Source organism: Prionailurus bengalensis, chromosome E2, assembly GCF_016509475.1.
Source record: "Prionailurus bengalensis isolate Pbe53 chromosome E2, Fcat_Pben_1.1_paternal_pri, whole genome shotgun sequence".
Classification (NCBI taxonomy): Eukaryota; Metazoa; Chordata; class Mammalia; order Carnivora; family Felidae; genus Prionailurus; species Prionailurus bengalensis.
The window spans coordinates 49,734,779-49,754,377 of record NC_057352.1 but is presented as its reverse complement, the minus strand read 5'-3'; the positions used below and the strand labels follow the sequence as shown (position 1 = coordinate 49,754,377).

Here is a 19,599-nt window from a genome sequence, read left to right as displayed (position 1 = left end):
TCCACAGATGGGCCGCACACCCCGTCAAACTACATTCATTCGCACTTGCGCCGACCACTCTTACAAAAGCCACTGAGAGCCTGACTACCTGCCTCTCCCCTCCTTTACCAAAACACTGAAACTTGTTCAGCCCAAAGGCAGAACGGTTTCCAAATACTGGAAAAGAACGCACGTGCTCTTCCCTCTCTGACGCATTTCGGTTTTTAAAGATCTCTCTGGCTTGCTTCCAGGAGCGGGAGAGTCTTTTAAATAATGCATTGTGGAAGTTTCCAAGAAACTTTTTTAAAAAAAAATATTTTTTAACGCTTCAGCTTGTACCCTAGTTCCCAGGAATGACCTTTACACACTTCTGATTCATGGATGGTGTTTGCCTGTGGAATTCAAGGGTGAGCCCGGCTCAACTATAAAATAAACACCGGGGCATGGAAGGCTGGAAAATGTGGCCCAGACCAGTGCGTGCGGGGCAGCGGCTCCCAGGAGGACCCGTTTCTGGAACCCCCGCGCCCAGGGTCAGATGGGAGCAGCCTCCAGAGTGGGGGTGGAAGCCCTTCTTCGGGAGGGTCTTTGTCCTGTTTGTGGGGGTAAAGGCGCTGAGGCCTTGGAAGTCTCACAGCTGGACTCGAGAAAAATAGTCAACGAAAGACACGCTAGAGGACACTTCCTGCTCCCCAAGTGTATCTGCTCCTGGTGCTACCAGCGTGCTGACTCCCCTTGAAGTCTCCTCCCGGACCAGAGGTGTGTACAGTCTTGTGATTAATAACCTGGGTGTCTGCCAAGGAGGGGTGTGGTCCTGAGGAGGCCACCCAGAGAGCACCTGGCTTATGCGTGGTCAGTCTGGAACTTATTTGTCGAGAGCATGTCACCCATGACATTGCTACCTGGTGGCTCCAGGACTCTCCAGTGGAGAGGAAGCTGGGGTCCCAGAAGGAGGGAGGAGATGGAAAGGAAGAAGGGTGCCTGCTCCCTTTCCTCCCTCCCTCTTGCCCTCCTCCTCCATGGGCAGCGCACCCCCCCCCCCCCGTGCCAGCCTTCACTGGCCTGATCCAGGGTTCAAGGGACCCATCTTTTTTTTTTTTTATTTACTTTAGAGAGGGAATGTAAACCAGGGATAGAGGCAAAGAGGAGAGGGGGAGAGAGAGAGAAGGAATTAGAATGAATGAGAATCTTAAGCAGGCTCTAAGTTCAGCATGGAGCCCTATTCCCATGACCCTGGGATCATGACCTGAGCCGAAATCAAGAGCTGGGCACTCAACCGACTGAGCCACCCAGGCGCCCCTCGAGGGAATCCCCAGCTGCCGTGTGCTGGCCATGCCATGGGCGTGGCTCTCTCCCACTTCCCTATTTTCATCCAGGATTTTTCCAGTTGAATGAAAAAAAAAAAAAAAAGTAAAACTTCTGTTTCCATTGGAAGCCCACACACCTGTCTGTGAAACTGGGTTTTTACTAATTTTTAAGAAAACCTTGGAAGTGGAACGTGTAGACATTGACTCTACTTCCTGTCACGTGTAGATGAGAGAGCCCCACACAGGCCAGTTTGAATCAAGAAAATAATTATGCACAATTAGTTCTCACAAAACAAAATTTTAGGTTGTAATTTTTCTGCATTAATAAATATTTATAAATAGGTCCCTTTAAAAAAAAGTAAATGTAAAGTTGCCAAATGTTCTTCCTTAGGAAGAACTGTCTTTGATTCTGAAAGTATGTGTTTCCTACCTATTTGGTGTTGAAATTTTCATTCATTTATGAAATGCTGCTGATGGTACTTAAAAAAATTTTTTTAATGTTTATTTTTAAGACAGAGAGAGAGAAAGAGAGAGAGCGGGGTAGGGGCAGAGAGACAGGGGACAGAGGATCCAAAGCAGGCTCTGCACTGACAGCACAGAGCCCAATGCTGGGCTTGAACTCACGAACTCTGAGATCATGCCCTGAGCTAAAGTCGGATGCTTAACAGACTGAGCCACCCAGGTACCCCTAAAAAATATTTTTATTTGGCAAAATAAAATGCTAGCACTCCTGTGTAAGTCTGACTCACTTTTAATTCTGCTTAACACGTGTACTTGGCCAAAGAGCGCCAAGAATATATGGCTCGGATTACTGTAATTTTGACCCTTGTATCTGGGCACTGCCCTATCCAGAGTGGCGTTTTAAGAAGGTGTGCTCAGTGTCCCGGGCCACTTGTCTCATCTAAGGTTTATTTTACATTCTCAGGAAGCAGGAGCCCTGTGGAGCCTCAGGACTTTATACCCAGCAGCCACGCCCCCGGCAGCCACGCCCCCGGCGGCCACGCCCCCCCCTACTGCCTGACCCTCAGGGAACCCTGGCCGTTTCGCAAAGAACATTGAAACGTGGTGCATTCAAGAAATAATGAGTGGAGCACCTAATACTTCCAGGAGCCCATCCTAGGCACCGTAAGAAAGAGGAAATATATCCTGCCCTATTGGGATCCATTGCACAAATGATATAATTGCCCAAACGTACGTTGCCCAAGCAGGAGGCAGGAAATTATAAGTACCAACTGAGGCAGGGGGGACACATCGACAGTATTTTTTTTTTTTTTAATTGACAGATGAGAGGCGCCTGAGTGACTTAGTCTGTTGAGCGTCTGACTTGATTTCGGTTCAGGTCGTGACCTAATGGTGTGTGGGGGTTGAGCCCCGCGTCGGGTTCTGCACTGACAATGTGGAGCCTGCTTGGAATTGTCTCCCTTTCTCTCTCTGCACTCTCTCTCTCTCTCTCTCTCTCTCTCTCTCTCTCTCTCTCAAAAATAAATAAATATTTACAAAAATAAGAAAAAGTTGGCAAATGAAGAGATGATACAGTTGTTCATACAGTCGTTTTGAAGATTAAAGGACTGGGCACAGAGGAAGCATTTGTGAATATTCACCTTTGTCATCATCCTGGAAGGATGACATTCGAGAAGGAAAATGCTGGCTAGAGGGGAAAATTAGAGTTAAATCCAAGGGCGTGACAGCAGAGCAGTTTGGAAATACAGGGGAAAGATTTTAAATATAGGGAAGTCAACCATAAGCCGATTTACAGGAGGTGATACCGTGTTCGCTTTTAGTAAATGGTGTCAGAGGGGACAGGGGACAGCAGGGCTTTGGGTTAGACCATAATGTGGGTAGTTGGGAACATTCTCCGGAGGCAAGGAGTGGGGCCAGGGTCAGAGAGATAGAGATGGGGAGTCTTCTGGGCTGATGCTGAGGCACATCATGGATGCTCAGACGTGTGTGGCTGGATGAATGCATGAAAACGGTGGCTGTGGATGAGAGCCGCGTGGGAGGAAAGATGTGAGGGAAGAGGCAGGGGCCACGGTGGTGCCGCGCTGAGACCATCAGCCCCGAAGAGGAAGCTGATGAGGAGCCAGGGCTTCCGGTCCCTGCAAACTCCCCCTTGCAGGTCTCCTTTTCAGGCTTTCTCTGTTTTCTGCTGCCTGCTGCTCTCTCCTTCATTGCTCTTCTGGGCATCCCAACCCTCATCACATATCTTTTGGGGCCCTCCAGTGAACAGGTGTGCCGGTCCAAACCACCTCCCGGGCCACACCAGCTCTCCACACGATGCCAGCAGCAGACGTCCATACGAAAGGCTTCAAGGGGGGGTGGAAGCTAAGTGAACGTGTGTGCGTCGGATGGCAGTCCCCAAGGGGCCGGCGGGAGGTCAGTCCCCCTCATGTTCCACGCCAGGGAGGCGTGAACGCTGCTGGGTTCTGTGCTGGGCCCATCACATCTGCCTTAGACGAGGAACAGCCGGCCAATCCTTACGCTGAGAGACTCTGTTATGTGCTAAGAGGGTCTTGAGGAAAAGCAGATGACAGAGGGCTAGGGTGTTGCATAGCCTCAAATAGGTGTGAGCCTCTCAGGTGAAAAGGAGAAAGTGTGCACAGTCCTAGAGGGAAGGAACCAGGAGCGACTCCTGGAAAATCGGAGGCAGCCAGTTGGGCAGAGAGAAGACTTTTCCAAGGACTGGAAATCTCAGGAAACAGTCCAGACTTGAGTGAGCAGAAACACGGGTTGGACGTGGCCCAGGGCCCAGAGGGGGATGGCCCTTTCTTCTGCTTCCGGTTTGTGTCTGCCATTCAGGGATGTGTGAAAAGCGTAGCACAGAAACATTAAATGATAATACGTGTGCTGACTCCTTCCCTGTTTGGGATGGGCGGGCAGGTCCCCAAGACCAGCATTTTGTTTTATTGAGAGGCACCGATGGGGTTGCAGTGAGTGGACGTGGGGCTGCAGAGAAGGGTCAGATTACACAATTTAAGAAAGGATTTGGGGGGTGTCTGGGTGGCTCAGTCGGTTGAGTGTCCGACTTCAGCCAGGTCACGATCTCGCGGTCCGGGAGTTCGAGCCCCGTGTCGGGCTCTGGGCTGATGGCTCAGAGCCTGGAGCCTGTTTCCGATTCTGTGTCTCCCTCTCTCTCTGCCCCTCCCCCATTCATACTCTGTGCTCTCTCTGTCTCAAAAATAAATAAATGTTAAAAAAAAATTTTTAAGAAAGGATTTGGGGTGCCCCAGAGAAAATAACTATCAGGAGGAAGGGAGAATCAATAGCTCAGTGACTGGGGGTGCTCCAGGGTATTTTGAGGGTAGAAGAGAACTAGAAGGGATGAGTTTATTATGTGACATTTGTATTGGATATTTAGGGAATTTCATTGTACAATATGCTATGAAATCCACTCTTCCTTGACCTTAAGAGGTCATTTGAGATCCTTTTTTATAATTTTTTAATGTTTATTTTTAAGAGAGAGCAAGTGGGGGAGGGGCAGGGAGAGAGGGAGACAGAGGATATGAAGCAGGCTCTGCACACTCAGCACAGAGCCCAATGGGGGGCTCAAACTCACAAACCGTGAGATCATGACCTGAGCCGAAGTCAGACGCTCAACCAACTGAACCACCCAGGTGCCCCAAGATCCTTTTCTAAGAATTCAAGGGGTGCCTGGGTGGCTCAGTCGGTTAGGCATCTGACTCCTGATTTTGGCTCAGGTCATGATGTCACGGTTCATGAGTTCAAGCCCCGCATCCGGCTCTGTGCTGACCGTGCAGAGCCTGCTTGGGATTCGCTCTGTCTCCCTCTCTCTCTGCCCCACCACTGTGTGTGCTCTCTCTAAATAAATTAATAAATAAACTTTAAAAACATTGAAGGAAGGAAGGAAAGCAAAGAAAGGACGGGAGAAATAAAGAGAACAGAAAAGAGAAAAGAAAAGAAAAGAAAAGAGAAAGAAAAGAAAAGAATTCAGGTATCAGTACGGTGACCCAGACTAAAAACACTGACATATCCACCCCAAGACAGGACCACAGAAGTCTACTTTTACTTGGGTTGATATGGGTTTCCCCAGAGAATGCCAGCTTCGCCGTCACCCCCAGTTTCTCTTGGTTCGTTTGGAAGCAAAAACGTAAGAATTGTGCCAATAGAAACCCCAGAGGGCTGCTTCGGCTCCTCAGTCCTTGCCAAGTACCCTGCTTCCGGGGTCCCCACCACGGTCACCAGCACCACAGTATGCTTTAGTCACGGGGCATCTGAGGGCAGGCCTCCCAGTGGCATTGCTCTCCCCACCTCTCTCCTGCCCTCCCCAGCCTCCTCACCACCACCCCATGACGTCAGGGCCAGCTGCAGCCATGTGACTTTCCTGGTACATTCCACAATTCCATTTCCTTCTGACTTGGCTTCTCTGCGACTTCGATTTCACCTTGAGCCCATCTGGGCACCTCTCTGCCAGTTCTGCCCCATGTACAGCTGCTGACCCACACATGGGAGCTCCTAGAGGGACCGTCTTCTTCTCTGGGCTGCATTTCTTTTTTTTTTTTTTTTTCAACTTTTATTTTATTTTTGGGACAGAGAGAGACAGAGCATGAACGGGGGAGGGGCAGAGAGAGGGAGACACAGAATCAGAAACAGGCTCCAGGCTCCGAGCCATCAGCCCAGAGCCCGACGCAGGGCTCGAACTCACGGACCGCGAGATCGTGACCTGGCTGAAGTCGGACGCTTAACCGACTGCGCCACCCAGGCGCCCCTCTGGGCTGCATTTCTTATGGGCATGTGGACCTAGCTGCCCCAGCCTGTGACCCACGGGCTCTGCAATTCCTGGGAAGGGAGGGAGGTGCGGTGGTCACTGGAATGGCACAGTGAGCCTACCAGGTGCCCAGGGTGCCACCCTGTGCCTCCCTCTGCCTGACACCTGCCAGGGACCTAGAGAGAGAGAGAGAGGCTGGCAGGGACTCCCTTGCCCACAGCATACCCACTGATGGCTCTAACTTCCTACAGCCTTTCTGCCAGCTTTTTTTCTCTCCCATACCTTTCTGCCTCTTGTTCTTACAGAAATTATTTTTTAAAAGGAGGAGAAAATTGCGGAGAACGACACAAGTAGCGTCTACCTATTTTCAGATGCACTCAGTGTCCTTGATTTCCGCCCACCCTGCCCCAGCAAGAGGCTCTCGTCACTGTGGGCTGCCTCGCCTTGGGCTGGCTCCCTGCTCCCTTCCCCCCACTCCCACCCCAGCACCATAGATAACCACCTGTATCTTCTCTCCCCAGGGCTCCGTGGAGAATGGGACTGTGGCCTCTGTGAACACTCAGAAGACAGACCCTTTGATGGAGCCAAAGTTCAAAGTGGTGGACTGGGACAAGGTAGCTGGCAGAGGGCAGGGCTGGGAGATGATCCGGGGCTCCTGGGGCCGAGGCGGGAGTGTGTGGAGCCAGAGGCTGTGCGTGTTTGTGACATCCTCCCAGGAGGGTTGAGATGGGGAAGCAGACATTCATAGCGCGAAGGCAAACCAGAGCCGAGGTGGTGGGTGTGGGGAAACTGCGCACACGGGGGTTCTTCGGACCAAACACCCCAGAGGGTGGTCTCCCACAGAGCCTGGGGCTGAGAAGAACACAATGACAAGTTCAGAAGGTCCAGACAAACCCAGCTTGACCGGCCTGCAGGGCAGAGCTGCCTCTAGGCGCTAATAATCACTCTCAGGGGGCGGTGGGGGTCACCGCCCCGTACAGGGGAGGGGTGGGGGGAGGGGGGAGCCTTGAGGCCCCGGGGGAGACAGCTGGCACCATTTACAACATCCATCTGTGGCACCTGACCTCTCCTGCTGTGATGAAGCGGGTCACACATGCTGGTTTGAGGAATCCTGGATGAGCTGACGGGTCACAGAGGAAGTGAGGTCATTCAGTGGAACAGGGGTAGAAGCTGTATCACCTGGGAGATCTGGGGGGAACCAGACTTGAGCGCCATTTCCCTCCAACCTGGGTTGTGGAACTGTCCCAAGCCTGGAATAGACACCACCGTGCACATCCATGAATGTCCCCTACCTGTGCTGGACACCGGGGTCAGGAGACAACAGGACAGGCCCCCGCCCCCAAGGAGCACACAACCTGCTGGGGAGGACAGAGCATCCCGGCCAACAGGTATTACAACTTGGGGAGATGTGAGAAGCACACCCAGGGAACATAGGTGGCCAGAGGTGGGGAGGATCCACAAAGCTGCTTGTTTCCTGGGCCCCTTTCAGGAAGGACCCCGGGAACCCGGAGACAGCAGCTGTCACATGGGAACTGCCACTGCCTCTGGGGGAGCCCCTCAGCCCATGGCAAAGACGCCCCTTGGGTGTCTTCTCTGGAAGTTTTGGGGGCTTGGACTTGTTCTGCACATGGGTAGGACGGATGGGGAGACAGCCAGCTTGAATGGGACAGGGACCCCGGAAGCTGTGGCGTCAGGGCCTCATCCTGGAAACACAGGAGCAGCTGAAGGCGGGGAGGGTGTGGGGACGAGGGCAGGCCCAGAGAGTGAGCTGCGGGTGTCCAGCTCAGGGCTCAGCGGCTGGGTGGTCTGGAAAGGAGCAGCGAAGAGGGATGCTTGGGGCCCGTGAGCTTGGCCTGGAGGGTTGAGTGTAGGAAAGGCAATAAAGAGAGAGCCGACCAGGACTGGATGGATGTGGGCAGCCCTGTGGCACCGCGGCAAGAGGGAATCAGAGAGAATGATCCTGGAAGGGAGGGGACTGCCAAGGGAGGCTGGCTGGGGACAAGGGGTTCTTTTTTTTTTTTTTTAAGTTTATTTATTTATTTGAAGAGAGAGCACGCGAGGGAGAGCCGGGGATGGGCAGAGAGAGGAAGAGTCCCCCGCCCCACCAAGCAGGCTCCACACTGTCAGCACAGAGCCCAACGCAGGCTCAAACTCACGAACCGAACCATGAACACACAACCCAAGGCAAAGTCTGACGCTTAACAGACTGGGCCACCCCGGCACCCCAGGGGACAAGGGGATCTTGTGTTGCCAGCCCCGCCCTGGGGCAGGGTCCTCTCCGTCTCCCCAGGCTGCAGGTTCAAGGCTGACTCCAGCCCTGTCACTGTATGTGGCAGGGGGAGGGGAAATCAAGTCCTGTTCCTCCATGTGCCCCGTGCCCGCTCCCCACCAGCCCCACTCCCCACCAGAGTGGAAGAGAGGCCTCCCTCCTCCTCCTCCCCTCCCAGGGCCTGCTCCTGGCTCCTGGCAGCCCAGCCTGACTCACCTTCCCTGCCCCTCTGTCATTCTTTCACACACTTTCTCTCCCTCCTCCCCCCTCCTCCTGTGTCTCCGGCTGAGAGAGGGCTTGGAGACCTGCCCTGGGAAGGGGCCCCCAGCCCCACTGGGAGCAGTGGGGGACAGCCTGGAGAGCTGGGCTTCCCAGGGAGAGTGAACAGTGCCTGGCTTGCTTTTTCTCATTTTTTTTTTAAGTTTATTTATTTATTTTGAGAGAGAGAGAAAGAAAAAGAGAACGTGAGCTGAGGAGGGGCAGAGAGAGAGAGAGGGAGAGAGAGAATCCCAAGCAGGCTCAGCGTTGTCACTGCAGAGCCCCACACGGGGCTTAATCTCACGAACCAGGTCGGATCATGACCTGAGCTGACATCAAGAGTCGGGCGCTCATCTGACTGAACCAGGTGCCCCGCTTTCCCTTCTTTTTGCATTCGTCTACCACAGGTTCAGTCCCAGTCCCTTTGGGGGAGTGGAGAGGCTGGGCGAGCCCTTAAGCCCCTGGTCTGATTTAGACCCTACACCTGTTTCTGCCCCAGGCCAGGGGCTTGGGGGCGTCCGTTGGGTCTGGACCTTGAGGAGCTGAGGAGAGAGGCCAACAGGGCAGTCGCTTTGACTCAGCCGGGGTCCCGGGCGGGCCTGGCGGGGACTTGGACACCGCTCTTAGGGCAGGACTTGCCAAAGTTAACCCTTCGTGTTTTGTGTTCAAGGGAGGCCCTCTGGGGGGCTGCTAAGGAAGGGCCTGGAAGCTGGAGGACAGAGTGGGCTGTTCTGGAAAGAGTGAGGGGAAACTGAGGTGGGGGTACCTGGGCAAAGGGCGGAAGGTTCTGAAAGGGCCAGGAAGCAAGCCCAGGGTGCCTCGCCCTGCTTACAGGTGCAATATCGGCTGACTTTCAGGCTCTGCATGGGATTTTACTGGAACAATTTCTAAATCATTCACTGGATCACTCAGTCATGCCCAGCTTCCTTGTGGGATGAGAAACCACACTGTAGCTCCTCACCCTACAGTAGCCCCTGCATGTCTCTCCCCGTGTTCTGGAACCCAGCCAGCCTGGAGCTTGTCTCCGTATAGGTGGTCGGAGCCGCCCACTGCTCCTGGCTTCTAGATGCACCTGTCCTATTTGTTCCACTGCCTCTTTTCACCGCTCGACTGTGTCCATTTCAGTCTCTCTGCACCCCCAGCCTCCTCCACCCTCCCCACTTTGGGGGCCAGCCTCCCAAGAATCAGAACTGGAGGGATTCGAGGGGTTTGCAAAGGTTCCCAGCCCAGATCCCCCCGGGGAAGCGGAGTTAGCCCTGAATTAACGCTTCTTTCATTGAGCTCTTACCAAGTGCCAGATGCCGGGCTGAGCACTTTATATACATTGTCTATTGTCTGATCCAGTCATTTGAACACCAGGACAAGATAAGGATTAGAATGATCCTGCTTTGGAGCACCTGGGTAGCTCAGTCAGGTAAGCTCTGGCTCTTGATTTCAGCTCAGGTCATGATCTCATGGTTCGTCGGTTCGAGCCCTGTGTTGGGCTCTGTGCTGGCTAGAGCCTGCTTGGGATTCTGTCTTTCTGACTGTCCCTCCCCTGCTCATGCTGTCTCTCTCTCTCTCTCTCTCTGTCTTTTTTCCTCTCTCTTTCAAAACAAATAAACTTAAAAAAAAATGATCCTGGTTTTACTAATGAGGAAGAGCTGAGGGCTCCTGTCCCAAGTGACTCTGCTGGTTGGCTCATTGGCCCTGCCTGTAACCATAGGGCCGTTGCGCCCCCTCCCCTGACCTGTTCCTTCCATGTGTCCTGGGCCCCTTCCACCCTGACAGCTGGCCAAGAATAAGACCCTGAGGCCTGTACTGGGGGAGGGGAGGGCAGAAGGGAGGGCGGAGGCTGAGGTATAGTCTTCCTTCCCATCTTGCCTTGAGCCGAGCCAGAAGTGCTCTAGCTCCACAGGCTACCAGGGGGTGAGGCCCACTCTCTTCCCCTAAGAAACCGGTAGAACCATCCATCCAGGTGTGTCACGAAGCAATAAGCACTGGGAAGCTCTCTAACCCTAGGTCTATACACACGTCCCCACACACAGGACCCTCGGCATCAGGGGCTGCTCCGGGGTTCCCCTGCGCCTACAAAGATGTTGACGTTGGCTGCATGGGTTTAGCTTTTCAGCACACCCGGATATGTCACTGAGAACTGGGGAGAATAGCCCCTGTATCAGACAAGGGCCCATTGGCCAGCCCACATCTGGGGAAGGGTCAACCTCAACACTGTGGGTGCAGGCCTGGCTCACCTCCCAGCATTCTGTCCCCTGGTCACCTTGGGTCTCCTTGGGCCTCCTGTCTCACCTTGACCCTCCCCAGGGTAGGTGTCAAGAAAGCCAGGCTGCCCAGAGTGTAGGAAAGGGTATAGAAAGGGTTAAAGAAGAGCCCACCTCACTTTGGGATGGGGGTGGGGGCAGGGCAGGTCCCTTCTGGGTTCTTCAGCCTTGAAGATTGAGTTCCCATGGGCTTTCTGTATGACATGGCCAAACCTCTCTCCCTGGGGTCTGGCCCTCACCTCCTGCTCCCCAACCACTCTCATCTCTGAACCCTCATGGGGGAAGGCCACCACTTCCCCCGGGGTATAGGGTGGAGGTGGGTGGTCCAGAACTGCCTTTGTGGGTTTGAGCTTGTCCAGCTGGGAACCCCCAGTTAGACTGTACAGGACAGGCCTTCAGGCACCCCGTAAGGCCTCCCATGGGACCCTCAAAGCCTCTGTGCTGACGAATTCACAGTCACCGCGGCGCCTAGCCAGCTGATAGGAGGCCTCCTGGCCCTTTGAGACCTCGGGCTCTGGAGCTGCGCTGGCTTGGGCGCACGTCCCCCCTGCAGCATATACCACTGAGCATCTGACCTCAGTCTCCTCACCTGTAAAATGGGACCATGTCAGGCTCCAGTTCTCAAAATCACAACTTATGTAGGATAACGGACATGAAGTCTGAGCCCAGGGGACCTGTGACAAGGATAAAGGAACAGTGGCCAGGATTCTTGTAGAGCTTCTAGCCCTCACTCCCCTCCCCACTGGCCACTGCTGGTTAGAAGCCCATCCCCCACCTTTCTGGCTCAGAAGCCATCCCTGGAGCTATGAGCTCAGCAGCTCTGCGGTTTGGGTGGACATTTCTTTAAACAATTGCCTTAGGTTATGGCTGCAGAGGTGGGAGGAGCTGCTGGCACAGAGCTGCCGTCCCCTTTCCCCACATGTGCCCTGTCCGGGGAAGAGCAGATTCCCAGTTTGCCACTCCTGAGCTGGGGCTGGCCCTCAGAAGAGTTCTGTGCCAGCAGACCCCTGTGCTGCCTGGGGGTGGGGGACCTGGGGAGCAGAGAAGGCTCCCTTCCAACCCTGGCAGCATGCAAACCCTTCCAGGCTCCCTCTGGGCAGCAGGCTGCCCTTTCCCCCTGCAGGCCTTGCTGCAGCTGCATTCCAGACATAGCCCGGGAGAGCCCTCCCCGACCCTTGGGTCAAGGGCAGAGCCGGGTGGGGGAGGGGCGCAGGACTCTGGGCCAAATTTATCCCGATTTTCATGTGTTTTCCGGGGCCCAGCCTGCAGCTCAGGATTTTTGAGTTCATTAAATGACCACCCCCCTCCCCAACAAACAGTTTCTGGATACATCCTCACCCTCACCCATGCCGTCAGTTTTAGCTGGGCACCCCTGAGTGAACGACTTGCTGTCTCTGAGCATCAGGTTCCGCATTTGAAAAAGGAGGATTTGTTATTAAGAAGGTTGCTATGGAAACCCCCAGATGCCTGGGAACTGGAAGTGTGGTCAGTGGTCTGTTCCCCCCTCCTTTCCCCACTCAGGACCAGACAAAGGCTGCAGATCTTTTTCCTTGCAGTTCCTTGTTTCGCAGGGCCCCAGGACATAGAGGTGGGGAGGGGCCAGGACCTGGGGCCAGCTTGGAAGGGGAAGCAAGAGAGCCATTTGTCTGGGAGGATTAAGGGCCCTCAGCCGGGGAGAAGAGGAAGTGAAATTTACTTTGAGACCCTTCCCATCTCCCTGGATTCTGAGCTCTCCTCTCTACCATCCTCCCTTCTCAAGACCAGTTCCCAGCCAGCTGCCATGTTGGAAATGACCCAGTAAGTGAGAAGTGTTGGACGCATTAGCATCCAGCTGACACTTTCTCGGGCAGGGATTGGGGCTGGAAGACAATTGAGAAAAGACACCCTGTCAGTGCATGTATATCTAACTGAAGGTTGAGCATATGGTGAATGTCCCAGCTCCTAGGAGATTGTGTGGAGGGAAGGGGGGGTGGCGGGGTCACCCCTGCCCCAGGACCAACCAGTCCCATTTCAAGAGTCACTTGTACCCTCTGGGCCACAATGCCCTTACCCATAAAATGGGGAGGAGGGCAGTGGGCCTGGATTTCTATACTTGCATGGAAGGCTTGCTTTACTTCCCCTGGAATAGTGGCTAATGCTCCAGTAGTGGAAATATAGGTGTTGGCTATTGAGGACTGAGGGGGATGTTTGCAGAGGGGAAAATGAGCCTCCTTGGGATTCTTTCAGGGCAGTGCCTCAGCCCCCAGAGTGACATGGCCCTCCCTGGCACCAAGGAGGCCTCCCTCACAGAAATGTATTGTGGGCTAGACGTGGAGCCAGGTTTGAGGTCCTCCAAGGCCAGTGATCAGGTCGGAGGCAGCCTTGTGACCAACTCTAGATAGCAAGTCTTCCATTCGTACATGGCCAGTGCCCACTGGCCTACCCAGGAAGGAACCAAAGTCATGTCCAAAGACCAGGTGGGCCACAGGACATCAAACAAGAGATGCCCATGTTGGGGGGGGGGGTGCTGAGGGAGCTGGCCCTATCTACCCCACCTGTAAACAACCAGCTCTCCACACCTGCTCTGTCCTTTTGTTCTGTTCCCTCTGCAATTGGGTATAAGATTCAGGCTAGATTCCCAGCTTGCTGCTCACCTAGACATTCTTCCTGTGTCTCAACTGAATTAAGCTTATAAATCCTATGCTGTTTTCTACTCACTTTATGAAATAAGGGCAAAATGGATCAACAGGCAAAAATTTGCCCAAACCACTGCTAGGCTGAGAGAGAGGCCTGCCTGGCCATACCCTTGTGTTCTATATAGCTAGAAACGTTCATTGTCTAAGGTAGCTAAGTCTGAACTAAGTGTACAGGCATAGAGTGTTGTGTGTAACATGCAAAAATGGAACCTATAAAATCCAGGGGGTTCGTTCAAGATAGATGGTGATAGGGGCGCCTGGGTGGTTCAGTAGGTTGAGCGTCCGACTTCAGCTCAGGTCATGATCTCACACTCCGTGAGTTCGAGCCCCGTGTCGGGCTCTGTGCTGACAGCTCAGAGCCTGGAGCCCGCTTCAGATTCTGTGTCTCCCCCTCTTTCTGCCCCTCCCCTGCTCATGCTCAGTCTCTCTCTGTCTCAAAAATAAATAAACACATTTTAAAAAATTTAAAAAAAAGATAGATGGTGATAGGTTAAATATGCATATTATCATCCTTAGAGCGTAGCTGGAGGAAAAATACAAAAACATAGCTAAAAAGCCAATAGAGATTATAATATAGCATATTTTAAAATACTTGATTAATGCAAACAAGACAAGAAAGGAAAGTGGAGGAGACAAATAGAAAACAAGGTAGTAAAGAAGGTAGTAGACCCACCCAGCATTAAATGTAAATAGACCAAACACTCCAATTAAGAGGCAGAGATTGTCTGACTAGATAAAAAAGCAAGACCCAACTATATGCTGTCTGCAAGAGATGCTCTTTAAATGTAAAGACAAATGCAAGAGGAAAGTAAAAGGGTAGGAAAAGATAGACCATACAAACACCAAGCATAAAAAAGCCCAGTGTGCCTCTATTAAAATCAGACGAAGTGGGCTTTGGATAAAGGATATTACCAGGGACCAAAATGGCCATTTCCCAATGATAAAGGAGCCAACTCATCAAAAAGATGTAACTGGGCAACCTTGGGCAAGTTGCCCACCTTCGTTTCCCATCTGCAAAATAACAATAATAATAGTAGCTACCTAGTTAGGGGTACGGCAAGGGTCAAATGATTTAATTCACGTAAGATGTTTAGAACCGTGCTTGGTACATGATGAATATACAGATGACAAATGCCCTGTGAATGTTAGTTCTAAGGTTATTGCAATTGGGACAAAGCCTCAAGCTCTCACCATGACCCCGGCTTAGCTTCCTCTGAGGTGGGGCTCTGGAGGCGCTGCAAGATAAGGTGTAAACAAAGGCCGCTAGCTGGTTCCTCCAGTTCTTTTTCCTGGTGGCGATGGTGCTGTGTACGTGCGTGTGTAGAGACCTAAGGCAGAGGAATGGAAGGAATGAGACAGTGTGTACCCAATGAATCTATCTGCTGCTAGAACCAAGGGAGAAAGTCAAGGAGACTTGGGGACTGGGGCCAGGAAGGGAGCTGGGGCCAGGTGAGGTTTGGGTGATCGCCAGGTATAACTGGTGCTGGATGGATGGCTCCAGGCTGACATGAGTCATCCTCTAGCCTGAGAAGCAGGAAGGCAGCCACCACCTGGGAATCACCAAGTTCACATGGCAGGAACCACAAAGATTTGGGGCCTTTCCTCCCTGGTCACAGGCACAGAAAGAAGGCCCAGTGAACTCCCTGCTGGCCCTGAGGCCCCGAAACCCTGTTCCAAGGCTGTGATAATGGGGCTCGTTTCGCCTCTGGCAGGGCTGGGATCTGCTGAAGCCACACCAGCTTTGGCATGGAGGCCTGTGCAAGGATGACATTCCGGCCAGGGATGCGGGAAAGCAGGTCTCTCTGAATCACTGTTGACTCCTTGTCCCAGGCGCGAGTGCTCTTCCTCCACGTACACACTCTTAGTTTCCTGACACTGCCTAACTCCATTATTTTGGAGATTTATTGATACCCACCATGCACTGGGCGCATCTGACCCCCTCTCCTATTGTGGGTAGAAGGTCAGGGCACACCCAGCTTTACAGATGCCAGAGCCTAGGAGCTCCAAGAGGTAAAGGCACTTGCCCATGGCTGATACATGGCTGGCTTTGAAAGTGGTCTCTCACTACAAGTTCATTGTTCTTTACCGGTTGTGGTTTACTGATTTGCGCCCAGGTTAATCTTCTTCAATATGTGGACTCCTCAGAAATCTTCAAGGGCTTTGCGTTTCCTAGAGCTGCAGCTTCCGGGCTTTTTTGATCTTGCATCCCTATGAGTAAGACATTTAGAGCACCTTGTCCATTACATGTCTCTTTTAATTATCTCTAAATTATTTGCATGCGCTAATGTACTCTTGTATTAGAAAATACCCATACATGGTTTAAAGATGAAATAAATGTGTCACAAACAGAAAGAGTCTCTAAAATTTTCTCCCTGCATCTGTGGACCAGCCTTGAGTACCCCTAGGGGATGCATACACCCCCACCCTGGAGACAGTTGGCCTGGAGGATAAAGTACCAACTCCTGGGCCTGGTACTGGGTGTTCTGTCATCTAAGACCATCAACAGATTTCTTCCTACTGCCCTGCAGACTGGTGTCAAAATACCAGATAGGCCACAGTCTCAACTCCATAGAGTTGACCTCCATAGGTCATAGTCTCAACTCCTTATCTCCTCCTGCACCCTTCCTCTCTTCTTTCCAAGTCTTCCATGCTTTGTGGGCTCTAACCCAAACCCTAGGTTTTCTGCAAGGCCTTTCTCCTACCCTGGACCCAGGCGTTGGTACCAATCATTCTGCCTTCTAATCTCAGTCTGCTTGCATCATCACTAAACCACCTCACCTGGTGTGTTTGTTGTTGTTGTTGTTGTTGTTGTTTTTCAGAAAGTTTTACATTTATTTATTCTTGAGATACAGAGAGAGACAGAGCCCAAGTGGGGGAGGGGCAGAGAGAGAAGGAGACAGAGAATCCGAAGCAGGCTCCAGGCTCTGAGCAAGCGCTCGGCACAGAGCCTGATGTGGGGCTCGAACCCACAAACCCTGAGATCATGACCTGAACCAAAGTCAGACGTTTAACTGACTGAGCCACCCAGGCGCCCCTCCCCCGGCGTGTTTTAGCTTGCTGAACACTTTATGCAGGTATCATTACTTCCATCTCATAGCTGGGAAAACTGAGGCTCAGAGAAGTCAAGTAATTTGCCTAAGGTCACACAGTAAGTGATGGAGGCAGGAATTGCACCTAGGCCTGACTCTACAGTCAACTCTAATTAAGCACTAAGCTATATAAAGCAAAGATGGTCTCTTACATTCCCATCTCTTTTTCCCAGCTGCTTGCATAAAAATATACACATATATGAAATATCAAGCAAATTTTTGAATGAATAATAGTTTGAATGGGTGAATGAATGAATCATCCAGACCAATATCAAGAAGAAAGCCCATGGTAAAAGGGAAAAGGCCTATTTTATTGCTACTACAGTTTTTTTTTTAATTTTTAAACTTTTTTTTTTAACGTTTTTATTTATTTTTGAGACAGAGAGAGACACAGCATGAACGGGGGAGGGGCAGAGAGAGAGGGAGACACAGAATCGGAAGCAGGCTCCAGGCTCTGAGCCATCAGTCCAGAGCCTGACGCGGGGCTCGAACTCGCGGACCGCGAGATCGTGACCTGAGCTGAAGTCGGACGCTTAACAGACTGAGCCACCCAGGCGCCCCTTTAATTTTTAAATGTTTATTTTTGAGAGAGAGAGAGAAAGAGAGAGCGAGAGAGAGAGAGAGAGAGAGAGAGAGAACGAGTGGGGGAGGGGCATAAAGAGAGGGAGACACAGAATCCAAAGTAGGCTCCAGGCTCTGAGCTATAAGCACAGATCCCGAAGTGAGGCTTGAATTCACAAACCACGAGATCATGACCTGAGCTGAAGTCGGACACTTAACCGAGTGAGCCACCCTGGTGCCCCACTAATATAGTTTTTTTGTTTTTTATTGTTTTTGTTTTCATTTTTGCAGGGGCCAAATAATTTATTTTCTCTAGCTAACTTCATAAAATTGCAGACTTAATATGCCTATCATAGACCTTTTGTCCCATTCCTATCTAAAGTAAGTCCATGCCCACGACCCGGCCATGGGTTTGAGGGACTAAAGCTAGATGTGGAAGGCAAGTCATGCATCATTTGCTACAATGTCACATCAAGTGTTCATGCTCAAAATGTGCAAAGAAATAAAAATTACAGTGGAGAAGAGCAAAGATGTACAGAAAGCTTAGGGTCTCTCTCCTACCAAAATCTCATCGCAACTTCCGGCTTCAGCACTGCTGTGCTATCAGAAAAGACCTGTGTCGGCTGCCAGCCATGACCTTCAAAACGGTGTCCAACAGCCTTCACTTTGTGTGAGGTTTACTGGGTTGCTGACCATAAAGGCTCCACAGCACTCTTGTCCCAATCAGATACAGAGTTCCAAAGTTAACACTGGAGAATTCCAACAGCACATCACCTCCAATTCATCAACACGCAGGCCTGGATTCTAAACATGCCTATACGATGCAGACATGGACCCTCACAGCTGTGTCCTCAGATTGATGCTGCACCTTTTGCCCCACCTTCAGCTGAGAGAGCAGGCCTGTTGTCTGAGGCTTCTGGACCTAAAGAGTCCTGAGCGAGACTTCAGTCTTTGGGTGTGGTTGAATCCGGGTGCTCGGGTGTCATGACCCAGATTCAGTGTCTCTAGCTCCTAGGTTGGCCATCCTCTGTGTTGACCAAGTCTGCTAGCAACTCCAGGGTCGTGCTGTGCCAGCTCAGCAACCCCAGCAGGAAGAAAGGGTGTCTGACAGCTCATTGCACCGGCTTAGGTCATGGACCTGTCCTGGATCCCGTTTCTGTGACTGGAAGGCTGAGATGAGTGTCTTGGTCAGTTCTAGGATCATTGAAGTGGAGGGGTGGGTACAGATCATGTGAGCTTAGGTGGGGAATGGAGATTGGGATATCGTACCAGAAAATGGGAGAGTGAATGTGCACAGGTGTGAATATCAAGTCCACTTGACTTTGTCTCTTGCAGGATTTGGTAGACTGGCGGAAGCCCCTGCTGTGGCAGGTAGGCCACTTGGGAGAGAAGTATGACGAGTGGGTCCACCAGCCAGTGACCAGGCCCATCCGCCTCTTCCACTCCGACCTCATCGAGGCCCTCTCCAAGACTGCCTGGTGAGCCCTGCTCTGGGCCCATGGTGGGGCTGTCCTTCTCTCCTGCTGCTGCCAGTCGGATACAGAAGGGGAAGGGACAGTTGGGTCCCTCTCCAGAGCCCAGAGCTGTAGTGTCAACTCTTGGGGATAGTGGAACATGCCATAGATACAATCCATTCCTATGCATGGTTTATCCATTGAGTGAGTGGCAACCTAACATGTAGCCAGAAGCCACTTTAAATGTCACCTCATTCTTTTTTTTTTTTTTAAGTTTATGTATTTATTTTAAGAGAGAGCGTGAGTGGAGGAGGGGCATAGCGAGGGGGAGAGAGAATCCCCAGCAGGCTTCGTGCTAAGCCCGACACCACGATTGATCCCACAACCGTGAGATCATGACCTGAGCTGAAATTGAGTCAGATGCTTAACCAACTGAGCCACCCAGGCTCAATAGAACAGCCACCCCTGTTCCATTCCAGACTCTTAGGAGGGTTTTCCAGCCTGGAAAGCCCATGGGAACAATTTTGCCTGCAATTGGCTTCTTTGCCACAACAGGCCGGCATCAATCCAGCGGCACAGAGTCTGGCCACAGGGATGCAATTCTTTTCTGCCAGTACCTCACTTCAGAGACAGAAGGAGATAGACTTACAGCCTCTCTCTTCTTTTCTTCTCCCTATCCCCAAAGCAGTGTCCCTTTGGCCCTATGTCTCCATATGCTTTCCGCACATGCTTTGGTATCATTTACTCCTTCCTCTAGTTGAGCGATGCGTCTCTGGGGAAGCTGAACCCTGTCGAGCCCCTGTGCATGTATTTTTCTCACCCTGAGGATCCTCCTGCAGGTACTCTGTCCCCCTCATCTGGACACCCCTGGTGCTGTACCTCAGCTGGTCCTACTACCGAACCTTTGCCCAGGGCAACGTTCGACTCTTTGCTTCCTTCTCCACAGGTAACGTTGGTTCCTTCCTGATTTGCTCCCCTGGGTCCTGGAGGCAGGAAATTTCAGTGGTGTCTCTGGTCCTGAGTTTTGAA

The 19,599-nt window shown here is 52.0% G+C and overlaps 1 protein-coding gene across 1 annotated transcript in view; it reads left to right on the top strand.

The window, feature by feature from the left end:
* FA2H (fatty acid 2-hydroxylase) overlaps positions 1-19,599 on the top strand; it is a 54,784-nt gene that overhangs the window by 21,133 nt on the left and 14,052 nt on the right. Inside the window, exons 2-4 of the mRNA XM_043599676.1 lie at positions 6,528-6,620; positions 18,452-18,594; positions 19,410-19,516. Coding sequence (XP_043455611.1) covers positions 6,528-6,620; positions 18,452-18,594; positions 19,410-19,516 — 343 coding nt within the window. The remainder of the gene's footprint in view (positions 1-6,527; positions 6,621-18,451; positions 18,595-19,409; positions 19,517-19,599) is intronic.